At 36.0% G+C, this 21,621-nt stretch overlaps 2 protein-coding genes across 3 annotated transcripts; both read right to left on the bottom strand.

The window, feature by feature from the left end:
• Positions 1 to 640: 640 nt before the first annotated feature.
• LOC103943592 (sugar transporter ERD6-like 16) lies at positions 641 to 4,454 on the bottom strand. 2 transcript variants are annotated; one of them, XM_048571650.1, is made up of 19 exons: positions 4,113 to 4,244; positions 3,864 to 4,011; positions 3,677 to 3,739; positions 3,496 to 3,585; positions 3,336 to 3,395; positions 3,183 to 3,248; positions 2,973 to 3,038; positions 2,794 to 2,869; positions 2,629 to 2,693; positions 2,420 to 2,512; positions 2,248 to 2,328; positions 2,056 to 2,140; positions 1,912 to 1,955; positions 1,764 to 1,826; positions 1,618 to 1,677; positions 1,460 to 1,513; positions 1,294 to 1,353; positions 1,085 to 1,199; positions 641 to 970 (listed from the first exon to the last, which is right to left on the bottom strand). In XM_048571650.1, exons 1-19 carry the CDS (start codon positions 4,211 to 4,213, stop codon positions 825 to 827), a joined length of 1,536 nt encoding a protein of 511 aa, XP_048427607.1. In that variant the 5' UTR covers positions 4,214 to 4,244; the 3' UTR covers positions 641 to 824. The 2 variants fall into 2 exon arrangements, with proteins under 2 accessions (XP_048427607.1, XP_009352178.2); XM_009353903.2 differs by lacking the exon at positions 3,864 to 4,011 and having other exon boundaries at positions 4,113 to 4,454.
• Positions 4,455 to 9,404: 4,950 nt separating this feature from the next.
• On the bottom strand, positions 9,405 to 15,385 carry LOC103943596 (squamosa promoter-binding-like protein 7). Its single transcript, XM_009353907.3, has 10 exons — positions 14,704 to 15,385; positions 13,444 to 13,616; positions 13,116 to 13,339; positions 12,944 to 13,018; positions 12,731 to 12,838; positions 12,502 to 12,619; positions 12,248 to 12,383; positions 11,586 to 11,748; positions 10,509 to 11,072; positions 9,405 to 10,034 (listed from the first exon to the last, which is right to left on the bottom strand). Exons 1-10 carry the CDS (start codon positions 15,264 to 15,266, stop codon positions 9,711 to 9,713), a joined length of 2,448 nt encoding a protein of 815 aa, XP_009352182.2. The 5' UTR covers positions 15,267 to 15,385; the 3' UTR covers positions 9,405 to 9,710.
• Between the last annotated feature and the right edge of the window lie 6,236 nt (positions 15,386 to 21,621).

The raw sequence follows: 21,621 nt of genomic DNA, 5'->3' as shown, positions 1-21,621 counted from the left end.
GTGGACCATCGGATTTCTCACCCAACACATAAATGACAAATTTAATATTAAATTAGGTTGTTCATTGTGTGTTTTAGTCGAACTCCGTCTCCCATTAGTGTAAAAATATTAATATACTGAAGAAAAAAAAAACTTTTTTGATACGGTCAATAAAAGATATTTCAACACGTCCCTTCACACAGGACTCAATTAGTGGATCACACATGGAAGATTTACATATTGACAACCACGTATAGCCAAGAGAACTCACCCTACATGCGGAGTCAAGGGACCCACCATCATCGCCAGGGTCAAGAGGACCCACCCATCACATAAGAGTATTGGCCCAATCCCTGACTCTAATACTATGTCAACTTAATTAGTTCAACAAGTACAAGATTTTATTACAAAATAGCTCGATATTAATTAAAATAAAATTAAAATATTTAAATTATCTCTTTTCAGATATACGGTCAACGCAGAATATTTTGTATAAAAAACGATTAACCATCGATTAGTCTTTTAGTTTTGAGGGCGAAACTAATTTTCGATTTGGTTCGGTTTGAACCAAGCCGCACCATTTAACGAGTGGAATTGATCAACCAATCAATCTTCAAGCGGTGTAGTTAACCAATCAAAGGAGAATCAAAAGACAGGAAAATTAACAAAAGAAAGACTTGGAGTAGACATCATACAGGCATAACACAAAAGCGCATTTTGTTACAAGGTCTCTTCCATTTTGAGCTGAAAGCCAAAGAATTCGACGCAGAATGCAAAATCGAAATGGAGTAGACACTATGAGCCAAACACAAGATACAAATTTCTAACAACTCTACTCCTAAATGCTATCGGTTAACAACATCTTGTCCTCCTTTATCTGAATTGATGCAAGCCTGGATTTCTTCTAGTGTTTTGCCCTTGGTCTCCGGGACTAACTTGGCCACAAATATGATGGTCAACAAAGAGAATCCGGCGTAAATGTAGTAAGTTCCTGTACGACAAATCAAGTATATAGGGTCGGGATCAGGGAACGCAATTTTTTGGCACGCGCTAACCAAGCGGTATAACGTACGTGGTGTGTTTGGTGCAGAAGTTGTTTACTTACTTGAGGAACTCCAGCTCATAAGAAAGTTGTAAGTATAGGAAACTGCCCATGCTCCCAACCAGTTCACGAGCACCACCAAGCTTCCGGCCGCTCCCTTCACATGGATTGGGAAAACCTGCAAAGGGAATCACACTCGGTTCAGCGTGCTTAAGCATGTATCATATTATCGGTCGCATTGAGGAACTGACAGGTTAATTTTTCAACATTACCTCAGACATGATCACCCAAGGCACTGCTCCCATTCCAAGCGAGAAGGACGCAATGTAAATCTGATTTCAAAGGGGCAAAGAACAAACAAATTAGTACATTGAGAAGCTGGAATAACATAGTTACATGATACTTTTTAAGTATGCGGTATGGTAATGGTTAAGTTACCAGCACGCCGGACACAGCTATTATTGGTACCCAATTGAGCAACAATCCATTTCCCTGATATTGAAAGATGAATTGTACAGCAACATTAGACCATGATGTAACGGGATTCAGGCGCAGAACAATTTTGTTGCAGGATATAGTTTTTGAACTTTTAGTACCTTCAGAAAGAAAGAAGTTCCTGCAAGGAAACAGCCTAGGAATGTCCCGGTTGCAGAAACCTTCATACCAAAACAAAAATCATCAGAGTTCTGAATATACATAAAGATCATTCGTAAGCGGTCAGGTTTTCTAGATCAATTGCTACCATTATAAGAGGCCTTCTTCCTGACTTATCAATTAACGCTGCTCCCACTACGGTGATCGGTACCTGTCTATGAATTTTACATGAGATGAGCTTGGATGAACAAACTCAAACATTTGAGATTTAACAGAAGACAGGAGAAAATGATTGCCTGAACGCACGCATAAGCTATGGTTCCGATTTTGCTTGAAATTCCTGCAATTGACATTACAGAAGGAGATAAGTTTTACGAGAAAGATTAGCGAAATGAAACGAGGTATAGGAAGGCCCTGGTTGAATATATATGTCTATATACCAGCTTCTTCGAAGGTTTGACTTGCATAGAATCCTATTCCGTTAATGCCTCCAAATTGTTGAAATACCATTAATCCAACCCCAATCTAGAACCAAAACCATGTTCAGGATTTCAGTAAAAAAAAATTGGATGGCATTTGCTTAATGGAACTAAAGGAAATAATGAAAATCGACAGTAAAGAGGGACACATACAATCACAGCTCGAATATATTTTCTCTGAAACAAATCCAACATTTTGGCTTTTGGAAGACTTTGTTGGGTAGCAATATATTCCTGTCAAGATACAGACGGTTGTTTTGTTAGAAATGTTAATTTTGATAGATATAAAAGATGACCAATGTTTTTTATGGTTCAAAACAAGTACTTGAATTTCATCCATTTCATCAGATATATCTGCATCCTTTCCACGGAGTCTCTGCAGTGCAACTTGAAATTCCTTCTCACGGCCAATCTTTGCCTGAAAACAATGCTTTCAGCCTTAAACATCTTTCTTGTTCTTATTTATTCCTCCTTTATAACGGTGAAAACATGATAACAAAAAGCCCGAAGCATCATTTTCGATCGAAACCTCACCAGCCATCTAGGGGACTCCGGAACAAAACATAGACCGACAAGCAGGAAAATGCAAGGAATAATTCCTTCAGATCAAAACACAGCTATCAGTTCCTTTCAAAAGCACTTACGTAAACCACCTATTGTAATTAAGAACAACAGATATCCTATCAAATAAGAACTCACCGGTCAGAGCTAGTGTTTCCCAACTTATTATTGTTCCTATCACGAACGAAACTGATAATCCAGTTACAATCATGAGCTGCAGAACAAGTAGAGAGACAAAGATAACATTATGTTAAAAGATCATATGCTTTTCAAGTAGGGAGGAAATTATGTGCACGGAAATCTCTAAACCCTCGCACCTGATTTAGCGTTGTAAGCCCTCCGCGGAGATTTTTGGGCGCGATTTCTGCTATGAATATCGGTACCTGTCCATCCAGATTGCTGAATTTTGTTAAAACTTCGAAATAATCATCAATAAATGGTTCCAATAAGAAAACAATCACCAGATCAAACATCCTTGCTCATACATTGCAAACACGAGAACTCGAGTTTTAAGGAAATATGCATACCACATAAGAGAAAACGCCAATTCCAAATCCAGTAAAAAACCTTCCCACATCAAGTGACAAAGCTCCCTGCACAAGATTTATAACAAAAACCTGATAAATATGAATGAACTAAGTTATATAAATTGAAGAATTACAAATGGTGCAGACATATACCTTAGAGAAGTAGATTGCTAGCCATCCTGTGATGCAGAAACTAGCTGACATCCTCATTGCCTACTTTCACATAATTTTCAAGAAACTCAGTTAGTACAAAATTAATTACCAGAGCTTCCAAACTTTCAACTTTTACATCAGAAATTAACATTCACCATACCCCTTTTCGGCCGAGAAAATCTGCGGTCCGGCCACTTGTTACAGCACCCAGCATTCCACCAATTGTTAAAATTGATCCAAACATGGAGAACTGCCATATGACTTCAAATCATTAGTAACCAATTCACTTCACTGTAAAAAAAAAAAAAATGCATTTCTTGAGGAGGAAGAAGGCAAATTACCTGAGCAAGAGAGAGATTAAGATCTTCCCTGATACCAGATTGAGTGGGTGCTGAATATCCCACCTGCCAAAACAATAACTTAAGCTAAACAAACCTCTCTTTTTTTTCTTTTTTTTTTCTTTTTTTTTGGATTATTTTGTATTTTTGCCCTCTAATTATCAGAAGAAACATAAACAACAATAATTACGCATGAGTAAACCAGGCAGCTTTCTAAAACCAGCAAAACTGCAGGAAGTCTAATTGCAAAAGCAAAAAGACCAAGAAAACAGAAGGCCAAATTCAAAGAGGCCAATTGGTCAGGACAGCGTGCATACACCCAACTTCGAGTTTCATTCCCCATAAATTAAATTAAAGTAATTTAGAACATCGTCTTGTCAAACAAAAACTCAAAAAGAACAAGAATGTTTATAGGTAGTTTTTTAAGAATAGTACTTACACACGATCCAAATTCAAAAGAGCCACAAACAGCAACAAATGTGCTGACCAAAACCATCCCAATTGATCCACTTTTGTCACTCCCTTGATCACCATCTTCATGAGCAAAGATTTTGTCTTTCTCAATCACCAAGGGCTGGTTTAAATCTAAATCCCCAAGATCATTACCTTCCCCACTCTCAACATCTCTGCACTCCCCAATTGCCATGTTTTAATTCACTACTCTAATTAAAAATTTTTAATTTTAATTGAAAAAAAACAAAGAAGAAGAAAAACAGGAGCAAATTGGAGGAGTTTTGCTCCTGTAGGCCTCCAGAATCCTGGTGGGATTGGGATGCAGAACATTGGTTTTTTTGTGATGTATTTATACACATGTCAAACTGCATGCATCTCGAGATTTTTTCTAATTAAATATAATAAACAATTATAAAGTGCATCTAGATATTTATAAGCTTGGCTGCTACCAATTGATTACGATGAATAGGAAAAGGGCAACGCTAGAAGGTTGTAGCAGCTGATCTAGAGATTTTTTTTAGGGTACAAAGAACTGGTTTGTTAAGTGTACTAACATAATTAGTTGAAAAGTTTAAAAATTTAATCAATTATATTGTATGATATTTGGTACTGGAAGAGAATCTTTTCCGGATTCATTTTGCAAAGATGTTAGAGATTTTTACATTTTAATCGTTTATCCTACATTATTATGTTGTTAGTTTTTGTCAATACTATTTATGTTTAATTTTAAATAAAAATGTCAAATAATTTCTGACCACACGATGCACGATAAATGACTAAGATGTAAAAATTTCTAAATCCAAGATCCAGATACTTTGGAACCGAACCGTTTTGGCACGCTGAAAAGAATTCTTTGAACAAGGGGAGCAGATTAAAACGTAAGTCTGGTGTTAGCGATAATTAAGGAATTTTAAGCAGGACTATGCATGTGATCAAACTTATGTTATTCAAGGAGAGTAGAGAAATTAAATTTACATACAAAATTTTAGAAAATTAAAGGATATGAAATTTGATGACTGGTTTATTAAGAGTTGATAAATGTACACATTCTTATTGGTAACATGTTATTTATTTTACAAATTAATATTATTTTATGATTAATTAAGGATAAATGATTGTGCATGCTTACGTGGACCTTATGCAGTTTAAGGACGATGACAAAAATCAAACGGCGCAGTGGGCGGCAAGGCACTGTGTGTGTCGTGTTTTTTTGCCAAAGATGGAGCTGGCAAGTAAGAGAGATGATTTTATTTAATAAATAAAATAAACGGTGCGCATAATTTGACCGATCACTCGTTGTAATAATTAAGTGTTCATATTTTTTTAAGGAAATGGATGTCTATGTTTACAAATAAAAAAAAAATAGGATCAGCTATTGGGTCCACTTCATATCGAAATTCATTGATCACAATTGTGTATTTTTTAAGTTGCACTTCCTAGATCATTCTAGTAAAATATTAACCAAATCGAAAATATTTTAAGCTCTTATTGAATTCAAAATAATTAACGAACACTATGTTCTAAAAAATATTAAAATTTCATTATTAAATCGACAAATGATTTCAGATTGAATAAATTTTTTGCAAGTATCATCTATCAATAAAGACTAAAATAGATGACTTAGAATTCAGATCATTAAAGTTTCATATGGAACGGAGTTCATAATTAATCTCTATTTTTTATTAAAAAAATGAAGACCTATTTCTTTAAAGAGCATGATTAAGTATAATTTATGTGAGTTTAGACTTTCAATTTCTAGTAATGTTATTCATACCATGTTTTTGTATCACATTTTCATACCACGTTAGGTGGCATTTGATATAGAGTATAGACAGCCACATCATTTGAATTAATCATATTTTTTAATTTAGTTCATTATTTAATAAACTAATTTTGAAAATTTAGTTCATTATTTAATAAACTAATTTTGAAAAATTAGTTAATTAAATGATTATTATAGCATATGAGGAGTCATTCTCCTTCCTTTCCTTAGGTTTTGCAAATTTTTCAAATGATGTGGTTGTCCACATCGGATACCAACTAAGATGGTATAGAAATGTGGTATAAAAAATTTGTATGAATAGCATTACTCTTCAATTTATGAGATTTAGTCTACTCTCCATCTTTCTTGTAGATAATATCCTATGCATTTGTTTGGGTCCAAAATATTACTGCTGGGCCGAGTAGCAGGATGTGCTCGCCCCAAGGTGATAACAAATAATATGGGCCGAATAATAAATCGCGGGCCAGCTGGCTGGGTCGGCCAAATCCTATCCTAAGTGGTCCGGATAAATAGAAAAGGGCAAGGAAGTCCTGGTGCGACCAGGATTCTCGACCGGCAAGGAATAAAGCCTCAAAAGGAAGGAAAATTCAGAATCCCAGTAGGAGTAGGGTTGTTCGAGTTAGAGGTGAAATGGGACAAGGATTCCCAATCCGAATCAGAGTGCGGATTGGTCTCAAGGAATGAGGTGCTATAAATACAAGAAATCACGCAATAGAAAGCCCTTCAAAATCAGCATACAATTGCCCTGCGCAAAACCTCTCAAACACCTTGAGATTTTTCCTTTTCTTTTCCTGCCGACACAACTTCAGTTTGGATAAACAGCACTGTGGAAGCACCCGGCGAGCATCTTCAGTTTGGATAAACAGCACTGCTGCCGCAGAATCAGCCGACCGAGAAGCACCTTCAGTTTGGATAAACAGTACTGTGTCGAGGTCGACCGATTATCTATCTAAGTCTCGACCGAGAAGGGTTTTCGAGCCCTTGTTGGTAGAGGTCATCTCGCTAGCCTTTCCGGCATAGTTGGGTGTTACGAATTGCATTGCTCGGCGCATTGGACGCCGAGTGATTTTATGATTGGATACTCGCAAGTAAGCTTCAGGGTTCGGCATTCCGACGGCCGAACTACGTTTACCATCAAGACATATATCACATTTGAGTACCTGTGCCCATATAGTTTGGTCTCGATTCGGCGTGCTTATACTCTTACGAATATAATCACAGTGACCGAGTCAGGTTTCGACGATTTGTGAACTCCGTAGAATTAGTAGCCTTGTCTTCAGGCTATAGAACCCAGAGACCGAGAACGTTCCTTCCTCGGTCGCAATCGCAAGATATAGAAGTCAACAGCGCGCCCAACGCGACAACATCAAATTTTACTCCTCGGCCGACGAGTTGGCATGCCCCGCATTCAACCGAAGGACGTAGTTAGCTTATTAGTTACTCGGCCTGCGCGCCATGTAGGTTTTGTAATTTTTAGAGACAACAACATTCCTAACTTCCAAGCTCATATAATATGTTTATTGAATGGTCCAATTTTTGTTCGTGGAAAATATTAAGCTCCTTACAAACGAACCACTCATAGTTTGACACACATTTGTTATAAATTTGGTAATTTATTGTTTTTAAAATCGCTTAATTATTTATGCAAGTTTTATGTTTTGCAAGTTACAAAGACAATGTTCATCATAATACGGGAATGAGTAGTGTGGGGGATGCTATATATTTATAATACAGAGTGTCCTATATTATGTGACATATATATACATCATTTTTTACATCAGATAGTAACTAACGTGGTACAAAATATAATTTTTCTCAAATTTCGATTGAGTAGTGGGTAGAACGAAACTCCGTACTATAGTGTGGTGGTGAGTTACATCAATAGGCAATATATATCATATGATGGGAGTGGTGGGTCACTTTCAAAATTCTAAGTCTCTTTACTTCTGAGATCTTTCTTTATCTTCTACAACCTTCAAAATAATTCAAATTCTCTTTACGTTAGTGATTATGTATTTGGAGGATTTATGGCGAGAGGAGTAAAAATATCCCATGTCACATCGTGATTTGAAAGTAGCCACCGTATCCTCACACACAATACACTTACGTAAAGAAGCATCATCTTCAGTTTTGTTGGGGGCTTCGGTGTATGTAATTATGTTACATTTATGATTCTTAAAATCTCCAAAATGTTTGAAAGATACGTTAGTTTATAGATTCTATAAAGTTGATGCGGAATAATTTTCTACTCTTATTTTTAATAAAATTCTTTTTAAAATTTTGTAAATGGGTATTTGAGGCTGGTCTTCTTCTATTTGATAAGAATAAATTTCGCTCTGTACAACCATTTTTAATATTATACGAAGAGAGTGAAGGTGTGAATGAATACTCTAAACCAACTAACATGCGAACTCTTTGCAACTTTCTACTCATTTTAACACATGTTAATTATTAATATCATGCCTTAAAGTATAAACACTCACCCATTCACAGTTTTTGTTTTCAATCTCCAATTATACTAGAACATTGAAACATGTCACATACTATGTCCTGAAATTATAGTCTAGATTTTAAATAGAATATATGCTGAAAATCTATAATTAGGATTTGAATACAATACTTACATGAAATTAATATAAATATCATTTGACCGTCAAATGATGATTGTAATAAACACATATATTAACATGCATTATACATGACCATCAAATGATGATTGTATTAAATGCATGTAAATATTGTAGCCAGCCAATGAGAAGTTTCAATTTAGTTGAGGGTCTTCATATAATAGGAGATATTTTTGCTTAACAACCTCAAATGAAAGTAACGCTCATCATCTTATTTATCACCGTTGGATGAGTTAAAGTTCAAGCAAAAATGCACCCCATATAATATGGTGTCACTCTTTTCTTTCGAATGAGTACACTTTCTTTACAAAGACAAGAAAATTGTAGAGATAGCTCCTCAACTTTAACCCAAATGAAAAGCAATGGTTCCTCAACTAAAAATACATGACCATTGATCCCTTAATTCATCAAAATGTGCAACTATGGTCCTTTTTGTTAACTCAATTAGTATTCCATCCAAATGAGTCACGTTGGAAGGACCGTTGCTACAATTTGGTTAAGTTTATGAACTATTACTCCAGTTTGGTTAAAGTTGATGAACCATTTCTCCAATTGAATTAAAGTTGAGAGACCACTACTACAATTTTTCTTATTTGGTTTTCCATCTTTGCCCCTTGATTCAACCTCACATGCGTGGCACGTGACTCATTTTGACAAATTTTCTAATGGAGTTTAGGGTTATCATTTTGATAAGTTAAGGAACCAATAGTCACAGATTTTTAGTTAAATGACCATTACTCCAATTGGATTAAACTTGAGAGACTATTGCTACAACCTCCTCTTACAAAGACTGCTAAAACTAGAATTCAAATAGCAGGAGACCCTTGATTTCAGATCTTCACAAATTTACAATTTGGAAGCAAACCGATTGGAAACCAGGTTTTGTCATTAACGCCCAACATGCAACCTGTCTTTAGACATTACAGCAAAATTACGAGCAAAAGCTTCATTTGCGAAAAGAATTATAACCATCTCAAACGCCGTGGGCAAACATCGCCCAAAAGCGCATCCGGAATTTCCGATTCCAGCAAGAACTACAACGGTGACAATATAACTTTTTAGCGGCTTGTCTTAATCTAGTGTTAGAAAGTTGTGTACAGTGGAGATAATATGTACAGAAGATTTAGGGGCTGCGAAATACATTAAAGGGCGAAGAAAAAAAATGCCTAAACATCTAAAGTTTGTCAAATAAACATCTGCGAATCGTTACTGCAAACTCGCCAACCTTGTGAGGATGGATGAGGACTGCACAAAATCCAACACAGATAGCTGTAGCAGATATTACGAGAAGCGTAGGGCGAAATCTCAAGAACATCCCACCAGAGCGAGACCTTAAGACCTCCCCAGAAGTGTAACACTTAACCACACTAGGCAATTCCTTGGTGAGGTTAGCTTTACCAACTGCCTTTTTACTTAAAAGCGGAACAGTTTCACTTCTCTCGTCAGAAGTTGAACCCACAATCACACCCAGCCTACCATCTACAGTTATCTCCGTATCCTGCTTTACATAACAATTCATGTAACCAAACCCGTATCAGTTTATGAAATAAATAATGCTAAACTACAACAGGACAAAGTAAAGAAATTTTAAACATATACAGCCATCAATCTTCCTCAACAAAACAACCATACTCCCAATGAAGATCTCTTACCAGCTATAAGTTCAAAAACATTTTACAGGTACAAATTCAAATGTGAATTATTCAAAATAGTTATAAGATCATAGATGGAAAATGTAAAACTGTTATCTCAATTGTAAAAATGGAGGAAAAAAAAAACAAGGATTGTAAGCTCAACCACAACCTAGGCAAACTGTACAATCAAATAATTCCTCCACGAGTACAAGAGATTTGTAGCCCCAGGTGAGGATAAATGCGAAATTTAAAATGAGGAAAATGTAAAGCAAAAAGCTAACTTAAATAAAGGATTAACTGATATCAGAAAATATAAATCTGAAAACTGAAGCCCTCACCTGGCAGTAGAATGGAGCAACCAATTTTCCATCATTCTGAAAGCAGGTTTGACTTTGTGAGACAAGATCCTCTTTTTTCACCAACCTTACAGAGCTTTCGAATTTTTTACAAAGAAGATCACGGGTATAATTCATGTAATTCTGCAATAGCCTCATATCTGCGTCAGTGCTGCCATTAATTGCACTGTTCAACTCCATTTTAGCCATCAGAATCTCCAGATTTTGTAGAACTTTATCCAATATGGTTGTTGATTTGATGGATATCAGAAAGTTAAATAGATAGTTGAATCTTTGAATCTGTGAAGCAGTCATGATCTGTTGAAAGTTTTCTGACGAGGGCTGTTTTAATAACCATGCTATATCTAAAATAACTTCAGAAAATGCTGTGTGCCTCAGTGAAGATGCTTCACAGGAGTTTGAAAGAGAACCACTGAAAGAACAGTGTAATCCTTGCGAAGAGAAAGATTCTTCATATCTATTCTGAACAGTCTTCATTTCTGCACAAACCTCTTTGTCCCCAATGAGTACCGGGATAAAGTTGGATAAGCCAGATTCATTCTCAATCTGCAACATAGATTCCATCAGTAATAAATTAGGAAACAAGAAAAATTCGTGCTAATTTCAAAACCAAGTATCATGCTTTAAAATGCTATGGTCAACCATGGTTATATCTCTATATGAATGTTCAAGTTTTGTTTTTGTCTACATGAATCTGGTACAGTACAGATATAGCAGATTCTGGTCCAGAGTTAGAGCTTATGGCTAATGTTATCAGCAACCTACGTAATTCTGCCATATACCATACGAGATGCCAGTTCGAAGCACAAGCGCTCTCAAATGCATGACCAGCTAAAGAAACCAACCACATATCAATTTTATAAATCCCTGGTCATAATGCTATTATGATCACTGGAGTGGAAATATAATTAGATAAGATATAACCACAATGAGGCTTAAATATATATCAGAAATATTTACACATGACCAACAACCATATAGATAGATTGAATGTCCCAACTGATAGTTGAACGTGGTGTAAAAGAAAGTAAGAAAGAGAAAAGAAACCAGAATATTTACCTCAATAAATGCAGGACCAAAACAATCTGCGTCAGTTTGAGGGACCTGTATCTTGCACAATTGATGGTCTAAATTACTAGCAGTGTCCCCTTCAATCTGACTATGAGAAGATGGAGGAGAATAATTATAGGCCAGATACTTTCCGGAGAAGGATACCAGAAACCTGTAACCGTAAAGATCTTTATTAAGAAGCTTATGTGACAACAATTTGCTCTCTACATGCATGGAACAGTTAACAGAATAGTATAAAAGATACACCAAAATGCAAAGCTTTCAATAAACCATAATTATTTTTTTTGGTATTAAGCTTCACGATTTGAAGATTATGCCATCAGACAACTATAAATATTTTCCATACTTGATAGACATCTCAAGATCACCATGAGTTTTAAAGTTTAGGAGAAACAGAGAAGAGTAGCAATTATGTGCTATCAAATGGTGACAAGTCTATGTAGAGTGTTGAGAGTGCCCATCAAGTGTATTAACTATTCAAATAAATTACCGTTTATAGGAAACGGTGTGTGAATAAAAAGCAAGCTGATCGTAATAATACATGATTGAGAATTTGAGACAAGCTACACAACAGAGCTGAAAGGAGTGAATCAAAAGTACAACACAATAAACTACTAAAATGGATGGAAAACCTTGATTGGAAGCCCTACCGAAATTTGGGTTGTAATAAATTACTTCCACAGGCAACAAACTCCATGGGTTTGCCAGCCTCAAAAAATGTAGGATGAACGTAATGAAGCCTTGGGGCTCGCACCTCCACTTTTTTCTTTATTACAGAAGTCCCATCTGTGCATATCAAAATAAAAAGCACGTTAGTAATTCAAAATACTAGTAAAGACCAATTACTTTCCCTAAAACGAAATAAACTAATAGAAACATAACACCATATGAAGCATCAGATTACCTTTTACAATACGGAAAATCATGTCGTTTAGATAAATAAGTATATTGCCTCTCCCGGATAGCATTTTCCCAGGTACAGCAACAAACTCATGTATGTATGATACAGGATCTTCAAGCAACTGAAAAAAATATCGTCAAAACCAAAGTGGTTGAACAAAATTTGTAGAGTGAAGGTAAGAGAAAGGCTATGCCAAGCTCAATCTTACAAATAAGATTGTCAACATCATTACCTTCATCCACATAAACTTGGGCATTGCAATAAAAACAGTCAAGATAGTACATCCGGGGCGGATATATCCCTCCAACTCAACCGGCATATTGGCCAACCATTGGAAGATCTGCAAATACATATGCCCACTTGTTAATCGATTCCTGTTGTTTTTTCCATTGAAAAAAAATCTCCCTGTATATACTAAACTGTAATGACAATCTTTTAATAGTACTTGGTGCCGGAGTCTTCTAGGAAATTCTGCTGGATTCCAATCATAGAGCTTGAATGATATACGACCTGTTGGACACTACAAGAATGTATCAAATCAGTATGCCTCAAACAGAGCTCCTCATATTAAAATCAATGTCAGCCATGCCAAAGCTACGACATTCAGCAAAACCTACCATAGATGAGTAGCTTTTGTTGTCGCAATTAGGCGGAGAAAGAGAGTTGTTAGAATCATGTTTTCTTGCATCCTTTTGGGTTTCACCAGAAGCCATAACTGATACAACACTGTCACTATGGACATTCTGGGATTCAGGCACTGAACAGAGGATAAGAGTTCGCCCACCTTCAGACTCCAGCAATTCTTCCTTCTCATTCAGCTGACTACTTAACTGTAGACTGTCTGTACATTATACATACAATTAGACTAGTAAATTCTTCCAAAGCAGCGTTGCAGCTTTACTACTCTTTTACAAGCTGTTTGCATCAAAAACAAACATTAAATACCTTCTGTTGCTCCACCATCAAAATTGGTCTCTTCAGTTTGATTTTCCTTTTGTGATTCCTTTCCACTTGCTCCTTTATAATCACTAGCTTTCCTTCGCCGTCTGTTATTATGACGCTCTAATTTTCTTCGACAACTCCGCTTACCTTCATCAAAGTCTGGTAAGACATGGAACCTGCCAAAGAATGGGCAAACCAATATCAAAATAATCCCAGCACATTATACCAAGAATAATGCATGCAGTTCCTCAATAAAATAGAGCAGTGACAACGCTACAACTCTCTCATCTCAGACCAGCTGATCTTCTATATGGTATAAAGTATTTCTTCACTTAACCTGCCACACTTCTCAAAAACACCAAGCAGTATGCATAAAAGAATGTGCTAATTTGCTAATAGGAGTTACCTCACTTTTCTCAGCATCCATCTTTATACATAAAAGAGCCTTAGCAAAAAGAAGCTAACACCTTGATATTAATATCTTAGTTCAGTACCTCTGAACCAACAAATGAATATGGTGTCATCCGTGCAAAGTAAACCACCGGTGTCTGTTGCGTTAAATTTGTTCCCCCAACATTATATTGTACCATCCTCCTAACTGCTTTTCTTATTTATTTTGTCAAGCTTTTAATTTCACTGAAAGTTCCCCAATATTTCCAGCTTTGCAGAAGAAAGCTTAGAAGGCATATCCTTTTTGATAGAGTGATACTTGTCTCGTTCCTAAGAAAATTTCTCCGATTCCCTACACCTAAACACTTCCACAGACAAATTCTACCCAACAAATTCAAATGATTTCCCAGTTAGATAAATCATGTGCTTTATCGTTACCAAATTTGCTTAGCGGCACTAATTTATATCAATCTAAGCCTTGAGTAACTATTTATCTCTTCTGTGTTCGCTCACGAACACAGAGAGACTTCAGGGTAGTCTAACAGTAGCAGGGTTGATACTGTCAGCATTGCTTCTAAACATTCCCTACTCCACATTTTTCGGAGTTAAACAAGTCCAGCGAAACCCTTCTGCCCCAACTTAGGTACAGCCTTCAAATTAACAGTCAATTTGAAGCCAAAACGATTTGTGGATATTGTTCTCGTCATTAGCACTTAGCGATTAAGTTTGATTACAATCACTACCCCCGAATTGAGCTAGAAAAACCAATTTATCCGAAAAATTACTCAGTGAAACAGTTCGAAGCTACAAAACCGAAACTTCCATAACAACAGAATCGAGAACCCTAAAAATGAAGTAGAAAACTAAGCTTACTTGCCACACTGCTGACAATAACGCTTGGTCTCACCGTCGATAACAACAGTGATCGCATTTGCACACGCAAGGCACACTCTGTGCCTCCGATGATACCCCTTCAGCTCCTTGATATCGACCCCGCAAGACGGGACCTGACACCGCGCCGTCCCGGTTGGGGCCCGACCAGTCTTAACCCGCTTCTTCCCGTGCCCGGCTTCCTCCTCTTCCAGCTCCATCATCCTCGCGTCGACCTCGGGGCACGCACAGGGGATATGACCCGCCAAGAAGTTGGAGCAAGCCAGTCTCGGGTCCCGCTTCCTTATCCGACTCGAATTGAGATTCGGATCCTCCGGCGGTCTTTCCGGGGCCGGGCCGACCTCGGGGTCCGGATTCTCGGCGGAGCCCCACGAGATGGACAAGTCGTCGTCAACGGTGAAATCCAAGAGATCTCCCCAATCCCAGACTGTGGAGGTGTCGTCGGAGGGCAGCGGCGGTTGAATTTCCATGTGTGAAACCCTAGGTGATTGGTCTAAACGGTGCCGTCGCGGTTGCGTTGGAGAGAGAGAGGGTGGCCTTTCCATCGTTTATGGGTCAAAATTACCTAAACCTGGCAGTTGCAGCTGACCTAACGTCTCCTACCTTAGACGTCAAGATTCTCCTCCTCCCAACGGTGCTCTAAGTAAAGTGGCAACTTTTTTGGGTTTTTATTACAAATCATTGTTATCATATTTCCCCGTCTTAGATAGTCAAAATATTTAAGTAGTCCAACTTTTTAAATAATTTTTATGGTTTAATTTTTTATAAATTAATTTTCACCGCTCATTTAGCCTTGATCATTAAATAAAAATTGTACATTTTCTTCTAAGCACCTTTTGAAATTTGGAAATAAAAACATTTTATCCAAAAAAAAAAAAAAACTCAAATTCACTAGCAATGCTAATATCGTGTCTTGTATTGATTTAAATTATGACGCGTATTCTATTTGTAATATTCAAGCATAAAACCTTATACGATGAATTAAGAATATAGTACTTTTACTAGATTGTTGTCGCAGATACTTGTTTAGAAATAAATTAAATACTAGAGTTATATAAAATTGTTCGCAAGTTTAATATGACAGTAAATAATTTATATATTGAATTGACTTTTAATTTTCAAATAAAGATATTTTCTAAAACTTAGATTACCTTTACGAATAAAAATTGAAACGGTTTGACCTTCAAGGAGATAAACTTGTAAATGTAAATGCCCAAAAGCTTTGTCATGTTCAAGATCAACAAATATCACATCTCAACCACTTCTAACTACTTTGGATAAAAAAAACACTTTTAACAACTTAATACGAATATTTGTGTTCAAAAACTGGTGTTGATACTAATTACTTTATTTATTAGTGTTCGATAAATTTAAATTTTTAGATCTATGTAATAATTAAATATAAATTTCAAAATTTATACTCATTCAACAATAATAAATAAAATGATGAACATTACAACTACAGAACAGCGGTGAATAGAATGGGATTTGGATCCCATCCAGATCCAAATGGTGGGGATCCTAGAGATCCTCACATCTTAGTCATTCATTGTACATCGTGCGGTCATAAATTATTTGAATTTTTTTATTTAAAATTAAACATAAATAGTACTTGACGAAAAATGACCGTATTATGTACGATGAACAGTTATGATGTGAGAATTTTTAGGATCCCACAAAAAGAATCCAAAGAGGATCCTCATCCAACAAAATGCACCTCCTGCTTAATAGGATCCCACAAAAAGAATCCAAAGAGGATTCTCATTAAAAATATCATAAGACAATTTAAGAGTGGAGAGCCTGTCGTGTTCCGCCTGGATTGCACGAACCATTTTTTATTTTCCCTCCGAGTTGAAGATAATAAAAATGAACAAGACTGAAATTTCAACTCGAGGTCCTGCTTACATCCAATTCTGGGTGGACATGTGTCCAAATTTTAATTTTTTTTAATCAAAAATTGAATATATGTCAATCTGAAATTGAATGTAAGCCAGAATTCCTGCTGAAATGTTCGACAGCGAAGTTAATTCCAATAAAAAGGGTGGCGTGGTCGTTTTGGACGAGTGTGGCAAATTATGACGACACTTTGGGTTTATTCCGTCCGGCAAGGGACGTTGATTTAGGCGCGCTTGCCATTTACGCGCGAATTGCACGGTGAGATTGTGGCGATGTGCGTGGCGCGTAAGCTTCAAAGAGAGTGGGTTGGTGAAGTCGGATGGTTTGAGGTTGACTGGCTGCCAAATCTGGCAGTGAAATGGTGAGGACATGTGCATCTGTCGAACAACAAATTCAAAAGCAATAGTAGATAAGAGGAGCTTGACAGCTAACGCGGCCCCACGAATATAATCATAAAAATCAGAGAGCATATTCTGTGTTGCAAAATCATCAGGACAAAGTATGAAGAGCAACCACTAATTGTTTTATGATGAGTAGGCAATCTTGTTTTGACGAGTTATGCAGTTAAAAAATTTGCTTAAACGCGGTTGGTAATTGAGGAAGTAAATTTTATCTACTTTTTTAAAATAAGTAGGATGTTGCCTGCTTCAACATAAATAGGTAAATTGAACCTCACATCTCGTTTTATATAAATAGACAACATACCATATCAGTCTTGTATAATACAATTTTGCCTACTTGAATTGTCTATACAATCATAGATTGCTCTTAAGCATAAAACAACAAAAGGTTGCAAAATCATGCTCTCCTTCTGCCCCTTACCACCAGGAATTATATAGAAAATAAATAAATAATAAAATGAGAGACATTTTTTAAGATAAAATACTTTGTAAAAAAATCGAGTTTTGAGGAGTAAATACATAAGCGTGATGCCTTTTAAGGGACCAGGATCCTCTCTGGATCCTTTATGTGTGGACCTTCGTGATCAATTGATCTTGGTCGTTCACCACAGATCGAACGGTTACGATCCCGCCCAAACTCTTGTTCTTTGCCTTCTCTCTCTTCTCCCTCTTCTCTCGTTCTCTCACCAATACATTCCCAAAATTATTGGCTTTTTAACCAAAATGGTCTCTGAGATTGACATACTTTTGTTTCCAAATGAAATTGATAGAAGTGATCATTGAGTTTGTCCCCTGTAAATTATGTTGGTCATTCCGTGAAAAATCTATTAATATCTTGTTAAGTGGAATTGTGGAAGGATTGGTTTGACCAAAAAGACCCTTAAAAAGGTGTTCACATGACAATTTAACTAGAATATTGACAAGTATTTAACGGAATGACCAAAATGAGTTACAGTAGACATACTCAATGACCACTTCTTTTGATTTTCATTGTCAAAACTATTTAACGCCTACAACTACTCTTCCCCCCCCTCTCCGTCGTCCTCGCTCTTGCGGCGTCCTCTCGTCACCTCCACGCCAACAGCTTCTCTTTGCTAGACTAGGCAGAAGAGGTCATAAAGGACGGGGTGATTATGTCACAACGATGGGAATAGAGGAGCGAGAGGCGGTAGGTGTTGTGAGAGAGAGAAATTGAGAGGGGAAGGGTTGGAGTAGGTAGTGGTGGGTTGTTGGGGGAGTTCAAGGTCTGTGAAGGTGGATAAAACGAGGAAGAAGAAAAGGAGAGATTAACCTGATCGTAACTGTTCGATATATGGTGAACGACTATGATGAATTGATTTCAAGAGTATGCACACAAAGGATTTGGAGAGAATCTTGGTCCTTGGTTAAAGACTTTATGCCACTACAATCAATAACCTTGCATTTATCAAATTCAATTTAGCGGAAAAGACACACTTTTCAAATTCCAATCAGATTTGGGGTCATGAGAGGCACTTAAAATATTTCAATTTAGGATTTGTTGGATAATAATTCCACTTTTAGTTTTCGTTTGTTAGATATAAATATGATATATGTGTATAATAAAAAATTAGGAGTGGAGAAGGATGATGTCATAGATGTAAATATACGTGCAAGAAAAATGTACATAAAATGAAAATTAAAAGCCATTTTAAACACAGTTCCAACTTTGAGGAGGAGCAACTTACGCAATTGCACATAAGCCCCCACCTCCAAAGTGTTCCAAATTTTAGCCAATATATGATCACTTGAATATCATTTGTTGTTGCAATTTGGATTAGTGTTTATAGTTTCTACTAAATTATTCATCATTTTGTTTTGTTTCATGACTTCTTTTACATGTCCGCTAATGAATTTGTAGATTGATTTTTGTTATAAATTTTCTTTGTAAGTCCTCAAAGAGAAACATTAAAGAAGTTAAGACCCATTATGTAAGTTCTCAAAGATGCTTGTGATATGCCTGCGCTTAACATGGTGTAGCCTCCCCTCCTGAATTTTTTGTTACCGAAATTAGGGAATTGTTATTGGCACTCCAAAAATCTCATTCTACACTCCAAACTTTCTATATTTGGAAAGAAAAATACACTTTGAGAAGTGTAGAATGAGATTTTTTGAGTGCCAATAACACTTCTCCGAAATTAAGGAAAAAAAAAAAATTGGAGAAACATCATTACTCATTAGTACTAAGTGGCGGGATCTTATTTAGATTCATTTCCTCTCATATCATCTAATGATACGAAGATGATGGATGATTCATCTATAAATGAATAAATTGGCTACTAATTGGCACTTGATGTTTTCTTGGAAGAATTTGGATACATGGTAGTTTTTATGTTTCAAGGTCATCGAGATTTTGTGCAATGTGAATTATTGTGTGGGATAAAGTCAATGATTTTTTTTTTTTTTGGAACAAACGATATTATCTACACTAAATGGGAGGGGATGTGCTTAGCCTCACAATGAGCTAACAATAATGTTGTTCAGATTCGCATTTGACAAGAATCGAATCTAAAACCTCTCACTTACAAATGAAGAGGAATACTACTAGATCGTAGTACTAAAGGGATAAAATCAATGATTTTGATATATGGCATTACACGTATGCTGGTGGTTTTGCAACCACTAAACAGAGTTTTGAGTATATGGCATATTCTCTTAATACACTCAATTGGTATAATTAGGGCTCAAATTAAGCTACGGGTTCAACTTTTAAATAATTTGAATATTGTCCATAGAAAATAAAATTATTTGAATATTTATACAATCATAAACAGAAAATAAAACACAAAAAATGATAGGAAAATGATTCCACACCTCTATTTTTCTCATGTGCATTTATGTTTATGTTTAGCTTTTCATCAAATAAAGTACAGAATAATCAGTGACAAGATAATAATATGTGTGCAAAAAGAAGAAAATAAGTGTGCAACTGAAACGAAGGGACATTGGCTTAGAAATATCGAAAGGATGGTGTTATCCACACATTCTTTTTTATTTTCACACATCCTGTTAACTTTGTCATTTTATACTTTTTAATTCATTTGAATTAACAGATGAAAATTATGAAAGGAGTGTAGATAGAACCACCCATATAAAAAATGTGAGATAATTATACAAATATCGAAATGAACATTATTATGTTTTGTCGTTAATTGGGTTTTGACTGTCAAGTGTCAATAGTAGAACCATTAGGAATATAGAAAAGTGATGCGTGTAAAATGAAAAATATAATTTTTTTTTTTGAACAACGAAATTATCTACACTGAGGAAAGGAAGTGGACTTAGCCTCATAATGGGTTAGAAATAATTTTGTTCAAATTTGCCTTTAGCGATAACCGAACTTAACATATCTCACTTACAACTGAAAATAAATATCACTAGACCATAATATTAATTAGTGTAAAATGAAAGATATTGTTTAAGGCTTCCTTTCGTGTTTAATAGTGGAATGGATTGAATTAAATTAGGACAGGCTTATTTACACTTTTAGAAAATTAAATGACACTAAAATTGTACTAAGTATGAGATAAACATACTCAATTCGTCATGATATTTGTAGAAATTGGGAAAGGAACACATAATTCAGCATGAGGCCGAATTATTTCTTTCATGCCTTTGTTGGTTGGTTAACAAATAATTTGTCAAGGATAAAAATGGCATGCATACCTTGCATTCTCACTAATAGTAAATAAACATGTGATGATGGAAAAAATTTCAAAGCAGGAGATCTCAAGTTATGTGAAGAGATGAAAGTTGTACCCCAGTATTCATTAGCACTCCGATTTAGTGGCATTTTTCCTGTACTTATGAGGTTTCAAATTTGAATTGTATGAATTACGAGTTTATATTGTCTTTGCTCGAGTCTTAGCCTCTTAGAGTAATTCCACCCCAACCAAATTGCTTGGGTTATTAGGCCATCCAAATCCCCTAAGCTACCCAAAACTACTCAACCACTGCTGCCCAATTAGCTGGGCTATAGCGGGCCCAACCAAGCACATGGGCTAGAATAGCCTAACCTTGTGACTGCGTCTGATGTTAGGCTGACATCAGTCACGTTAAATTTTTTGCGTTAAGCGCATGAATTACGTCCGTAGGAATTTACGAGTGAGCAAACAAGAAAACACGGTTGAAGCTCGCGTTGCAGGTGCACTAAGCGCTTTAGAAATGGGGGCTATGTGGCTCACTTTGCGCCATTGGATTTCCAAAGGTTAATAAAATTTGAATTCAAATCTAACGGTGAGTACATGTGGCGAATTCTAGTCAGTTAGATATCTCAATCAACAATCCAGATTTTTGGGGCTTATAAATAAAAAAAAATCAGAAAAAAAAAATCTATTATTACTGTTGGGATTACATGTCAAAATCTGGGTCTTTGGAAAAACCATACAATGTAATTCAACGGTCCATATTAATTGAGTTAGATAAAAATTATGAAACAACTCAGAAAAGTATTAAAAAGAATTATAATTTTTCCTATAAATGTACTCGATAAAGTCTATCCATAAAAATTATACTTTCGGATAATGAAACGTGACGTGACGAGATTGATTAAAAATCATATCTAAAATTAAAGATAAAATTAACT

This window comes from the organism of the source record quoted next, unplaced genomic scaffold (assembly GCF_019419815.1).
Source record: "Pyrus x bretschneideri cultivar Hongxiangsu unplaced genomic scaffold, Pyrus_bretschneideri_v1 Contig6, whole genome shotgun sequence".
Taxonomy (NCBI): domain Eukaryota; kingdom Viridiplantae; phylum Streptophyta; class Magnoliopsida; order Rosales; family Rosaceae; genus Pyrus; species Pyrus x bretschneideri.
The sequence above is the reverse complement of the archived record's forward strand: the minus strand, read 5'-3'. Positions and strand labels throughout refer to the sequence as shown.